The sequence below is a fragment of the Protomyctophum bolini genome, assembly GCF_963924005.1.
Source record: "Protomyctophum bolini genome assembly, chromosome: 14".
Lineage (NCBI taxonomy): Eukaryota > Metazoa > Chordata > Actinopteri > Myctophiformes > Myctophidae > Protomyctophum > Protomyctophum bolini.
The window spans coordinates 12,363,002-12,377,319 of NC_137875.1; the positions used below are offsets into that span (position 1 = coordinate 12,363,002).

Genomic DNA, 14,318 nt, shown 5'->3' on the forward strand with positions numbered 1-14,318 from the left:
TTCATTCAAGGACGCCCCAAAATGACACTTTTACATTTACACAAGTTAATTGACTGTAGAACAGCTTCCCTCCCAATAACGAGTTACACAAGTTATGTTTTCATTGTATTTTTAATACGTTTTAAGGTTTTAAGGAGTGGGATAGGTGACGTCATAGAGAAAAACATCCGTCGCATGCAAAGGGTTCTGGGAAATTGAGGCTCAATGCATTGTAATGGCTCGTTCCTCCTCCGCTCTGTTGCTGTGATCGCCACTTTGGATTATTCGTCAACACTACGACAAGCCATTACACCCTTTTAAAGTGGATTTTCTTGGTTTAGACTATAGTCATTGGTTAGACCAGTCATTAGTCCTACAACTACAACCTATCTCAAACCCTCACCCTAAACCTAACATCCCACGGGACAGCACACCTAAACCAAACCTTAACCCATGTCTAACCAATGACTAGTCTAAACTAAGTATGCACCCCAGTGAAAAGTAGGCAGGGAGATCTGGACCACAATGTTTTAATCTCCGCAGTCATTGTGTTAAGCTGTGTCTGTCTGTCTGTCTGTCTGTCTGTCTGTCTGTCTGTGTGTGTGTGTGTGTGTGTGTGTGTGTGTGTGTGTGTGTGTGTGTGTGTGTGTGTGTGTGTGTGTGTGTGTGCGCGTGCGTGTGTGTGTCTAACAAAGGCTGGAGGAATGTCAATGAGTGTGTCCTGCTGTGACAGAGATGGTGAAAGGCATAAGGGTCTCTAATCAGAGTCCAGATCGTTCAACAATGAGGGCCAATAAAAAGCGTCCGGTTCCAAGCCTCAGAAACCCTCCTCAAAGCTCTGAGACAGAACAATGGCATGTTGGCATGCTGTCTGTCCATCTGTGGGCCACACAGCTCTCTCTGTACCCCACCACACACACACACACACACAAGCACGGAGGGCTGTCTGACCTTGCGCAACGGCTTGAGCTTGGTCTCCATGATGAAGTCGTACTTGCAGAGCTCACAGCAGCGAGTGTCGGAGCTCTTGATCCACTGCTGCAGACAGGACTGATGCACGAAGCGCAGGGAGCCGGTGCAGTGGCACGGGGTGATGAGAGGACTGTCCTCGTCCCCCTCGCAGTGGCAGATCCTACACGCGCAAGCGCACACGCACACACACACACACACACACACACACACTTAACGTCTTTATTTGCATTCACATTTAACAAGAAATTGTTGAACACAAACAATAGTAGATGCACAAACTTGGAAAACTGTCTATACAACAAGTGCTTCAGGATACAGATCACGGGTACAGGAAGCATCGCCTTCTCCATGTACGCCGACTGCCAATTATCGCAGACACTGAACAGAATTTTGCAAATGCCTTATAGCTCTCGACTTGGGTATTCCTGCAATCTGCAGGCCCCTCACAGTACACACACACGCACGCGCACGCACGCACGCACGCAGATACACACAGACGCACACAAACAGACAGACCCGACAGCGTCCGTTGATGCAAGCACTTAGCTTCGGCGCTGGCTGAAAGGTATGGACAGGGAAGGTATATTAGTACTACAGATCATGTTTTCAAAAGGTTAACAATGTGAAGCACAGCCGTTTGTCAGACGGTCGGAGTGCACAGAGGCAGGCGGCGCACATTACATTTCGGCGAGACGATCTGGACAAATGTAACGTTACAAAGCAGAGCGTTCAGTTAGCTGTGTGTGTGACGTCACCTCTGAGGAGCGTGCAGCGGTACACACTGCGTTTCTCACAGAGAGAGAGAGAGAGAGGAATCCATTAGACTTTTAATAATGGTCTTTCTACCCCCACCCCTCCTCCACTAGATCACATATCAGCTGCCCACTGGCAGGTGGCTGGACAGCAGCTATTAGTCACCCACCCTATGAGGAGTGTGTGAATGCGTGCGTGCGTGCCGTGCGTGTGGTATAAGTGAACATGAGACAGGGATGGATATAGTGAGTGAATATACAGACCATATCGTCGGTGTCAGGTGTAAAACTCAAAATGGTTTACTTTTCAGGAAATTAGATAAAATGCCCAGCAGCGTTCCAACGTATTCAATGTAGTTATTAATTATTTTGATTTTGATTTTGTTTTGATTTATTTATTGAAAAATACATGTTTTATTTTATTTTGGTTGGCCTCTCCTTCTGCACTGTACTCCTTGCAGTTTCGCACATGTGTGCACGCTGCCGTTCACTCCCTTGTTTACGGCTCAGAAAGAATGGCTCGTAACTCCTAATCTAGGGACTTCAGCATGCCTCTCGTTTGGAATATAAACGCCCCCCCCCCCCCCCCCCCCCCCCGGTAACGTAGATTCAGAGAAAATAGGGGGGTTTGTCGGGTCGTAAACAAGGAAGTAATGTGTGCGCACGCACAGCCAATCAGGTCGGGAGGGGATGAGCAAGGTGGTGCGAGGCAACGGCCATTAAAAATATATATATGTTTGCGGCGCGCTCCCGTTTTTTATCGATAAAAAAGACAAAACGTTGACACATGAAGATACAATGTTTCTGCAGTTTCGGTGTCCTGCCTAGCGTGTGTGTGTATACAGTATACCACTGACCCTTGATCTCCTGCTTAGAGCCACCTGACTGTACTTTGCCATGACGTGTGTGTGCTTATTGTCACGTGTGTGTGTGTGTGTGTGTGTGTGTGTGTGTGTGTGTGTCTGGACTATTGTAGTAGAAGTTGAGAAACAGACATTATGACCATTTTCCTGGTTCTTTCCTGGTCCATAAATACATTTCTAAAATTACCTTCTAAAAATGTTCGTATTTCCTCAGAAGTATACACTCTCAGTAATACAAATGTGTGCATGTGATGTGTGTGTGCGTGTCTGTGTGGGCGTGTGTGTGTGCGTGTCTGCGCGTGTCTGTGTTTGCGCATGTCTGTGTGTGTGTGTGTGTGCGTGTCTGTGTGTGTGCGTCTGCTGTAAGGCTCTTTGAGGTCTATAATCTGCGTCCTGATCTCATTGGCTCAACCTCACGTTTCTACCAGTGCAGGTTTGGCAGCAAGTTTTGATGTGGTTATTTTCACATTCAATAAAACATTATTTAGTTTTAGTCATATTTTAGTCATCTGAAAAGCTTTAGTTTTAGTCGACTATATATCATACGATTTCAGTCAACCAAATCTACAGATTATTTTGTCCACAGTTTGACTATGCCTACACCAACCATAATCCTAAACGTGACCTCAGTAAAACCTCAGCCTAAACCAAGCTCTGGTCCATAGCTCTAATGCGTTGCATTTAGAACTATGTTACTCTCGACTTCCGCTGCTCGCATGAATGCAGACCAGCCTCTCGTCTTTAGCGTAAATAAAAATAACGTTTTTGTTACACACCAAAACAAAGGCGGGTTGTGTCATTAGAAAGTCTACTTTCCTTGGTGGAAGCACCCCTGCTAGCCTAAACCTAATCTTATTCCTAAACGTGACCTCAGTAAAACTCAACATAATCTTATTCCTAAACGTGACGTCAGAAACACAAGGGCGAGTGGCAGAGTCTTGCCCGTCAATAAGCAGGTCCGTGGACCGACCCGTCACCTGTCATTATATCCAACCACAACAACAAGACGATAATGTCCATTGAGGAAGAGTTATTGCAACATAATATAAGAAAAATAAACATAAAAGAAGCATAAAATACAACAATATGCAAGTATAATCAATATAATATTCTCAAAGAAGTGCACTAAGCAGGCAGCATTACGGATGGAAAAATTATGCTCTTCACAAATCATTGAGTCAGTCAAAATTAGAACAGTCAAGTCAACAAATAAAATACAATTCAAATGTGTAGACGCCGAGGCTCATTCTCTGTCTGTCTATAACTGAATGGTAGTTCAGACCTTCATGGGTTAAATGTCTCTCAAACGCTGTACGCCCACGAGACACAGAACCTTCTAATGGCTCATTTCAGTGGAGGTGTTGAGGGCATGAATTGCTGACCTGCCTGCCCACTCTCCCAGCCTTTTGTTAAGCAATAATATGATCAGTCGACCGATCACCGCAATTCACATGCAGTGAATGTGTGTAACGAGGGAGGTGATTCGCTCCCCATCCACCTGTCGCTGAGCATAGACGTTTCTTTTAGGGGCACAGTTGGGCTGATATCACACGCAGGCTTTATCTCACAACCTCTACCTTCGCCCTTAAGACGTAGATAGTATTATCTCCTCCAGGCCAGAACAGCTGGGTGTGGGGATTATGTTTTCGTGCCTGTCCGTCTGCATGTCTGTCAGGGCTGGACAGACATTTTCACGCGCATTTGGTTCAGACCGGCCCACCACAACCAGCGCACAGATAGCAGAAACTCTACCGCCTGCTCCGTCGAGGCACACACAAACAAACAAGCCCCAATACCACCACTTTTACAAGACAACACAACACAACCCTTTGTTGCTCTCACAAGAATGATGCTGCCATGCTGGCAAAAGGATTCAAGATAGAAGAGGGTTTATTGTGGAAGTACCCTCACTAAAAACGCCGGGACAACACTTCAAACGTCCCAAACTCTTCTCCCTTCTGGCTCCAAAACTGTGGAATGCACTTCCCATTGCAGACAGAACTGCAGCATCACTCCCAATCTTCCGCCGTAGTCTGAAAACACCACCTTTTCAGACTCCATCATGGCCCATAGCACTTACCCTACCTCCTTAGATAGCATTTGATACAGATTTATAGCATGTTATGTAGACAGCACTATAATTGCATTGTATGTAGCCATAGCACGTCATAGTACATATGTATAGCATAGTATAGTAAATATGTATAGTTTATATGTATAGTTTCATTATATAGATATTCCACTGTTACGTTCTTAGCTTACGCATGTTTCATGATAAATGCTTTTTATGTGTTTTTATGTGATGTATGATGCTTTTTTGTTCTTGCTTAATGTAAGTCGCTCTGGATTAAGAGCGTCTGCTAAATGCCTCAATTGTAATTGTAATTTATTTGCCACTCACTGATACAGGTACAGTGAAATTATCATGATTGGCCTGCCTGCCTGTCAAAAAAGTTAAAATAAAATAAAATAAAATAAATGGGGTAAACTTGAGCGGTTTACCCCTACCGGTTACCCCTACCGTCGTGGCCCACCAGTAATATGCCCGGTACGTCCTGTGGCCAGTCCACCCAGCTGGTGTCTGTGTGTGGCCAGTCCACCCAGCTGGTGTCTGTGTGTGGCCAGTCCACCCAGCTGGTGTCTGTGTGTGGCCAGTCCACCCAGCTGGTGCCTGTGTGTGGCCAGTCCACCCAGCTGGTGTCTGTGTGTGGCCAGTCCACCCAGCTGGTGTCTGTGTGTGGCCAGTCCACCCAGCTGGTGTCTGTGTGTGGCCAGTCCACCCAGCTGGTGTCTGTGTGGGTGTGTAAATAAAAAAGAAAATCGGGCACTGCTGGTGTAAAAGTATGAAACTTAGTGTGACACTTTGCACACACAATCGCCCCCAAAAAATCATTCAGTGCTAATCATTTCTCCACCAGAAGCTCTACCTCTCTGTGCCCAAACCTCAGCCACAATCAATCATTCATGCCAACCTATATTCAGTCTGAACACACCGAGCCGACATCAATCTAGTGCTGAACTCATTTGGATGGCGAGACTGAAAACACATGGAACGTGCAGAGTGCAGACACAGAAAGACGGTGAGTGAATTGTGATGCACAGACTGTAGAGCGGAGCACGCAGACAGACGGTGTGTGTGATGCGCAGACAGAGCGGGGCACGCAGACAGACGCAGACGGTGTGTGTGATGCGCAGACCCCTGAAGAGCTCTACTGTGTTTGAGCGGGAGCATATGATCTATAATGCTACATGGAGGAGGTTTCGTGGGAGCCTCTAGGATGCGTCTAGAGGTTCTACAGAGTCAAAGCAGATGTTTCTGGTCCGTTCCACCGGTCTCAGTGGCTCATACTACTTCACACGAGGGGGGGGGTCGACTGGACTCTACCACACGGGAACCATCCAGGCAGACAGACGGTCACCAACCTGCAGAAGTCCCCGCAGAGCGAATAGGGCGAAAGGGGCGTCATGGGACTCACGCAGCGGGTGTCCTCCAAGTCGCTGTCCTCGTCAATGTAGCAGATGGGCGCCTGCAGCGCGGCCTGCAGCGGCCCCGGCCCCACGGTGGAGCCCAAGGGAGGAGCAGAGCGACCCAGGGACCTGTGGCGGCCTCCTCGGTGGTCCTCCTCCAACGCGTCGTCGAGGTCGCTGCCCTCCAGCATGGCGTGCAGCCGCGAGGCGTAGCTGCTCATCAGCTCCGAGCTGCTCATCAGGCTGGTCGCCGTGGAGGAGCGGGAGGGGGAGGGGCGGGGCCGCAGGAGGCGGAGGAAGGCGGAGCTTGTCGTGGGCGGCGGCGGCGGCGGCGGTGGGGCGTTGGGACGGAGGAGGAGGGTGTTGGGCGGGGGGAGAGGGGGAGGAGGAGGGGGAGGCGGCGGGACGGCCCCCGTCATGTATCTGTAGTCGCTGGTCACGGAGGGAACGAGGTGGGGCTGCGCGCGTGCGGCGCTGGCGTCGGGCCCTTGTGCGCTCGGGTCCGCGGAGGCTTGTGGCGGGCGCCCGTCTGGGGTCCCCCCGGGTCCCGCCTGCGGGGGCGCCAGCTCGCCCTCGGAGTAGGCGCGGTCGATGAAGCGCAGGCCGCTGCCCAGGCCGCCGCCCCCGCGCTGGCCCACGTCGTTCAGAGACAGAGAGAACCTCAGCTGATTGGACGAGGACGACGACGGGGGGCGGAGCAGGGAGAGCCAGTCCGTCCCGCCAGCGTATCCGTATCCTCGCAGCAGCCGATTGGCCGGCTTGGAGGAGGAGGCCGTTCCCGCCGCCGGGTCCGCTAAGCAGACAGCGGTGTGGTGTGAGGAGGCGGAGCCTCTTCTGGAACACTGGGAGGTTTTTCCGTTCAGCAGAACCACGGCTGTCTGCTTGAGAGCATCCTCATCCCGCAGGCTGCGTGCGTGAGTGAGTGAGTGAGTGAGTGAGTGAGTGAGTGAGTGAGTGTGTGAGTGCGGAGGAAAAACATACAATGGACAGAAATGGTGAGAGCAGTCGCCGCAGTGGTGGAAAAAGTAACTCACATGTTGAGTGTTTCAGGTAAAAGTATCAATACTGCACTATAGAAATACTCCGTTACGAGTAAAAGTCAGGAATTCAAAATGTATTTGAGTTAAAGTACCAAAGTATTGTCATCAAAATGTACTTAAAGTACCAAAAGCAAAAGTACTCATTATGCAGAATGTCCCATTTCTCGTTTTATAATATATTTAAAAAATCTTAGGAAAATAGCCAATCTACAAGCTCACAATGCGTCACATCGCATTAACACATTGTGAGCTTGTAGATCTGCCGTTTTCAAATGGCCAAAATGTATATAATGCTGAAGTGGTTAATGTATGGTTTGTACTAATAATCATAATCTGCGTTTAGTAACTAACTAGTATAGTAACTAATGTTTTCAAATAAATGTAGTGGAGTAAAAGTTCAATATCTGCCTCTAAGATGTTAGTGGAGTTGAGTAGAAGAAAAAGTATTGGAAAGTGGAAATGCTTCAACATTTTACAATAACCACCACTGCACACAAACATGGACAGAAATGGACCAATGAGAGATGGAATTAATGGACAGACAGCATGGAACTGACAACACACTGGTCACATGACCACCGACCGGGTGGCATTATTGCGTCAATTTAGTGAGTCTAAAGGATGCAGGCTATTTGCATCAATGGGGGGGGGGGGGGTCAAAGGTCAGGGTTGAACGTACCTGCAGATGTCCTGGTTCGACGGGGTGACGGACGTCCTCGAGAAGCTGCACGGGGCGTTGACCGAGGTAGGGCTCCCCGCCTGAGTGACAGGACACACACACACACACACACACACACACACACACACAGGTTAGGGTGGCAGTGATGAAACGTAGAGAAATGTGTCTGTGTCTGTGTGTGTGTGTGTGTGTGTGTGTGTGTGTGTGTGTGTGTGTGTGTGTGTGTGTGTGTGTGCGCATGCTTGCGTATATGCGTGAGCAATGTTGGTGAGTTTAACATATTTTAATGTCTTTTTTGTTTGGATGTATGGGCTGTCACGGCTAGAAAGCATGTCTGAGAGGTCATTTTGACCGTTTTTTTATTTATTTTGAAGTTGATTATCTTTGGCCATGAAGCTTTCAGAAGGTTCCCCTTCCATGACCATCATCATCCATCACCATCTCAGAAATGTTTGACATCTGAAATGTGAATTTAAGCACATGCTACTTGTGTCTGATTTTTCTTCAGACATGCTAGTGTTAAACATCTACAGTATATAGACAAATTCATGCAGCGGGTGCCCTGTAGGGCAGGTGTAGGCAATCAATGCTGAGGTGTCAAGCCGCGCTTAACCTCAGCTATGGGTCAGCGCCCAGGTTACCCCTCTGTGGATTCGTCTCTATAGCCAGTGTGGAAAACCACTCTCACAGAGATTACAGAACACAAAACACAATAAACCAGAGTTATTCCACATTCATCATTTTAGTAGAGATGACACATCGTTCCAACACAATGTTGAGACGGGGGTAAAGAGTGGCATGGGCGGGGGTGGGGGGGTGGCAGAGCTCTCTCCTCTGTTTAAACAGAAGACTAATTACCTATCGATTCCAGCTGTGACCCAGGGACAATGTAAAGCTCAGAGCATGATGGTAATCAATACACTATTCAATGTCTGCTGCCTGGTGTCCTTCACCCTCCTCTGTCTGTCAGTCTGTCTGTCTCTCAAATAACACAATCAAAACTTTGAAATGCACTTGCAATTAAAAGGGAATAAAGCTTTGGGTAAACAGAGTTGTGTCACATTGCAAATAATTCATTTGCTGTTAAGAATAGGATTAGTTATACAATACGTGTACATGTAGGTGAGGGTAGCTTGGTATAAAGCTTTTAAAGCCAATATCTGTCTGTCTGTCCGTCCGTCCGTCCGTCTGTGCCTTCCCCATAGCACTGTCACACAGTGGCAAACAGCACATGGCCACGTGCACACACACGCTTGCACATAGAACGTTGTCTTTTATCATCCTTTAATGACTCTGTGCTCACGGCGGTGCCCAGAACTGTTTTGTGTGACAGGCAGTGAAGCTCAATTCATCACCACACGTTGTCAGCTTATCAGTCCTTTGCCAAAGTGACACCGTCAAGGAAATAGAAGTGAATAGAATAGAATAGTCCAATCATTTAGGGTGTTTTGTCCCACAATATCCATCCATCCATCCAACTTCAACCGATTATCCGTAGTCGGGTCGCGGGGCAACAGATCCGCAGAGAGCTCCAGAGCAACATCAGTAACTTCCTCCTGGGGTATCCCGAGGGGGCGTTCCATAGCCTCTGCATTTACCCATCCTATATATACTAGGAGCAGTGAGCAGCACACTGGGAGCAATTAAGGGTTAAGAGTCTTGCTTGCTGACCTGGCCTGGAATCATGATGGAATCATACCTCTTGGCTCCCTAGGCAGGCTCACTAACCACTCAGCTATGTATAAGAGAGAAATGTATACATGATGAGATGAAAGAGGATTTACCCACTTGAAGGAGCACTTCACACATTTACAATCTCATCTTCACAAAAATGTTCATCACTCATTAAAAGGTAAAGTAAGTGAGCCTTGCTATTTGTAAGCCATGAGGCCCAAAGGAGCAGGAGCCTATCTACTGTTTCTGTAGCGTGTAGGCTGTATGTACAAGTATATCCCCCTGCCATGATGTACATACAAGTTCACCTCCAGGACATGCCATCAGTATCTCGCAGGGACTTGCCCCCAATCCAAACCCTTGACGCTGAGTGCCAAGCAGGGTGGTAGTGGGTCCCATTTTTCAGAGTTTTCGGTATGGACCGGCGAGAGAATTGTACCCCGCCACTGAGCTGGTTACACTTTTTTCAGAAATAGCAGATCTACAAGCTCGTAGCACGGCACTCGGCGCGGTGCTACAAGCTTGTAGATCTGCTATTTTTCAACAGCTTTTAAGATGGCACCATTTCTGTCCACTCGCTCTGTGTCTCATCGGTGGGCTGTGCATGGACGCCGGTTCAGAAGCCTGTGACATCATCGGCAGGGAATGCAAGCTGAAAAAACAGCCCTCGTCCAGAAATAGTGGCATGCCCAAAATAGGGCGGTGCACTTTCAGGCTGAAAGTGGTGGACATGCTTGCTTGGACAGAGATAACAGCGGTCCAGAGCACCTAGGGACCGCTACAGGACACTGATGAGGTCACAAGGCCACGGTGCAGCCAGCCTGCAGGCCATAGAAACATTGTGTTGGCAGATTTTTTGGCAGAACGAAGCATCTTGGACTCCTCATGCATAGGAGGTCAGTCAGCTGCATCCCCAGGTTGGCAGAGGAAGTTATTATATTATATTAGATAATTGACACTGGGTGAAAAAATGGATTGTGGAAATTGTGGGATAGAATTTAGAATAGAAACAACAAGCCACTTGAACCCTATACACGTCACAGCTTGTAGATCTGATATTTTCTAAGAAAATCTTGCCAAATGTTTAATATTGAATTATGTTTCAAACATTTTAACAACACAAATCTTGTATGGCTGCGTCTGCCCAGCTGCAGGGCTGGATCACTGTCGGAAAACAAGGAAGTGAGTTGATCAAATAGAATCCATTTTCGGGTACCGCTTTGTCTCAAATGTTTTCAGAAACATTTTTGAGAGCAATCTTTAGATGTAAATGACATTGTGTGTCACAGTGTGTGTGTGTGTGTGTGTGTTTACATGGCTGTCGTGTTGGAAACAGCAGTACATCAGCGGAGCACAGCAGATGCTGAGAGGGTTTGATTAGGCAGCGCCGTCTGTTATAGAGCGGAGTGGCCAGAAATAACACACCGCTGAATTCTGCGATTGACCAATTAGAATCAAGCATTCAACAAAGCCATGTAATAAGCCCATAATATGCCATACTTGTTTACTTCATAGACTATTGTATTGCTGCTGAAATTGTACATTTTTTATTTACGCATTTTGTGATGAAGGGCTGAAGTAGTTAATGTATGTTTTGTAATAATTAAATCTACAAAGTATAACTAAAGTTTTCACATAATTGTAGAGGCATAAAAGAACAATATTTGTCTCTGACATGTAGTGGAGTAGAGGTAAAAGTTACTATACAATAGACTAAGTACTAAAAACACTTCAAAATCGGACTTGAGTACAGTAAATAATAATAATAATAGTAAATGTACTTAGTCACTTTGCACCACTGTCAGATCATTTACACAACGTTCACTCTAATTTCAGAGTCAGAAGACTTTATTGTTTATATGTAAACATTTGGTTTGGTGGGACAGCAGAGTGTAGTTACAACATTAGGACAAAACAGGACAAGACAGTGCAAAGAAGAATAGTGAATAAAATAAAGTGCAGAGAGTTCAAGTGATCAGTTCAGAGCACAAGTCAGTCCATTCCACTCTGAGTGGGGATGGAGGGAGGATAGAAGGGGGTCAGGGGGGACACCAGCAGCATTGAGGAGCCGGATAGCCGTGGGGAAAAATCTGTCTGAATGTCGGGCCTTCAGTCTTTAGGGAACGCAGCCTGAGGGAAGCGGGGCAAAAGACCATTTCCACGATTGGATATCAAAGTGATCACAATCGTGTGTTTTTTTTTTATAACTCAAAATGCTAATCTGTTCCTGTGAAGTTGTGAAAACTCTGGCCTCGAGGAGGCAGTTGACAGTTGTTGACGACGTATGACTGTTATCTATAGTTTAGTTTTCCATTTCCTTCACTCATGTCTACTCTCATCTTCCTCTTGATATTCAACTCACAACTCTCTGACTCGCCTTTCACTGCTCCAATTCCCTCCCTGCATTCAGAACCAACCAACCCTCCCCTCCCTCCCTCCCTCCCTCCCTCCCTCCCTCTCTGGCAGAAACCTTGCATCTACATATTTCCAATTTTGTATGCCCCCCACTGCAAATTACTTTGTCGTACGTAAAACAGTGTCCCTCAAAAGTAGCGAAAATAGCAGTTATTTTTGGACATACACGTTTTCCACAGCAAATCTCTCTCCCGCTCTCCACCCACCAAACGCGTCCAGAGAACGGCGGCCTGGTGCGTCACGACTTTCACGACTTTCAGAGCCGAGCCACGGAGGTCGTTACGGAGCGATGCCCTGTTTCACATCTGACAGAAATAATTAATCAGCAGCCTCTCTCTCTCTCTCTCTCTGAGATGGAAAACTCCTACAAAGTCAGACACACAGAGAGAGAGAGAGAGAGAGAGAGAGAGAGAGACAGGAGAAAGGAGATCGGAGTGGATTTTAAATGAGCAATCCATCCAGAAATGGGCAGGAACGTCTGGATTTCTACATAGAAGACGTGCAGATGAACGATGAATGATGATCACTCTCCGCCATGCCGACGGTGTGCCTATACGTTACGTTGGCACTAAATAATTACACAGTGACTGTGACGGCTGCTGCACCCACTGATGCTGGCACAGCCTTGGTAGGCAGGCGTGTGTGCGTGTGTGTGTGCGAGCGCGCGTGTGTGCATGTATCATGCACGTACATACACGCCAATGTGTTCACATGGAAAGAACTATATCAACAGCATGTGGCGGCAGAGGAACGTATCAGAATGCTGCCTGTAGTTCCACTCAAACAACTCACGTTAAGTCAGGCTTTATGAGGACTGTGTGAACAAACACACACACACACGCGCACGCACACTTCCATTCCTCCCATACCCAACGTGCTGCCACCGCATACTGCCTCAATCTGAGGCTATTTGAAGAGTGCAATCCTGTGGAAGCACATTCCATCACCGCTCGGAGGAATTTGGAACTTTATGAAGCAATCCTTCATCCTGCAAGAGTCTACAGCAGTGGTTTTCAACCCTTCTCACATCAAGGCCCATTATTTATTCGGTATTTGAGCCATGGAACCACCATTTGATGAGATTTAGCCACTCAAAACTATAAGGGATATTTTCAAGCCCAGCGCCACGAGGGGTCAAAGGGGGTACTTGAGCTCTCAACCCGACCTCCTTGACCCCTCAAAATATATTTTTTGTAAAAATGTGGGTTAGGGTTAGGGTGATATTTGGCAGTGATATCATATTTTGTTATTGTTGGATAAAGTTTTTCTACAATTCCATTCCATTGATCATTGTGTAGACTTTTTTTACACTCTCGAGAGTTACCAACTCTTCTGGGAACTCTCCTGGGAACCACCTGGAACGTCCTCAAGGACCACTGGTTGAAAACCACTGGTCTACAGGCTGCTACAGACACTGTGCTCACACACACAGCTATACAAACCACTGGTCTACAGGCTGCTACAGACACTGTGCTCACACACACAGCTATACAATCACTGGCTCTCGCTGTAGTCTATGGCTCTGGTCTCAGCCACCGCGGTGTATTTTTGACATTCCGTTTTTCTCCAAAGTTGAATGTTGCCACTATACTGTTGGAGCAGCCATAAACTATAAGGTTCATCCCGATGTTCTGGGCATCTTTGTAACGTTAGTGTTAGTAAAAAGCAGGTAAAAGAGTAACGTTTGAGCAGACTAACATCAGTCACTTTTCCATTCACTGTAGTAGAAGAGGTGTGGGTTTACACCGCAGCTATGAGACTCATTATGGTCTATAAAATCTTAAAGGAAAAATGCCCAACATATTTTAAAGGTTACTTCCCAATAGATTGAATACAAGGGTGAGTGTAGCTGATCTTAAACTACCAAACCTAAAAAATAAGGTATAGGCAGAAGCTCATTTCAATGTGTGTGTGTATACAAAACGAAGATTAACCATTTTATCCCTATTTTATACTCGGAAAATAGAATATGTTTTCACTTGGATACTCCAATAACTTCGACTGCAGCTGCTCGCACGCACACGCACACACGCACACGCACACACCTGTGACCTTGTGCAGTGGGCCACCCCCTCTCTCTCTCCCCTGACATTCAACAGATAGTCATCAGTGTCCCTGCAGTGCCTCTCCATTCTACCCACCCCTCCCCTCCATGACATAATGGTCTTTATTTCAGCGCCAGTCATTCTTAAACAGCCCGGAAAAACTGGCCGTAAATGGAACAATTGAAGATGGAAAGAATGTAAGAATAGCCGTGCGTAAACTATACACGGCTGAGAGGACAAATCAATGGAAGGAGTGGCCTACAAATAATAGAGCGCTGGGCAGATAATGGCTTTGTGTGTCGCCGAGGTACATCCATCCCAATCACAATAGAATACATCGTGTACGTTTATCTGCACTGCTGCTGACAAGCACATTAGAACAGCCACCAGCCCATGTCTGCTCTGCATGCACCCAGACATTAGTCTAGACC

The 14,318-nt window shown here is 47.0% G+C and overlaps 1 protein-coding gene across 2 annotated transcripts in view; it reads right to left on the bottom strand.

Annotated features, from left to right (window-relative positions):
- marchf8 (membrane-associated ring finger (C3HC4) 8) overlaps positions 1 to 14,318 on the bottom strand; it is a 116,881-nt gene that overhangs the window by 6,028 nt on the left and 96,535 nt on the right. For both annotated transcript variants that reach the window (XM_080782620.1, XM_080782621.1), the window contains 2 exons: positions 7,754 to 7,833; positions 931 to 1,111 (listed from right to left, as the gene is read on the bottom strand). In XM_080782620.1, the coding sequence (XP_080638746.1) occupies positions 931 to 1,111; positions 7,754 to 7,833 (261 nt within the window). The remainder of the gene's footprint in view (positions 1 to 930; positions 1,112 to 7,753; positions 7,834 to 14,318) is intronic.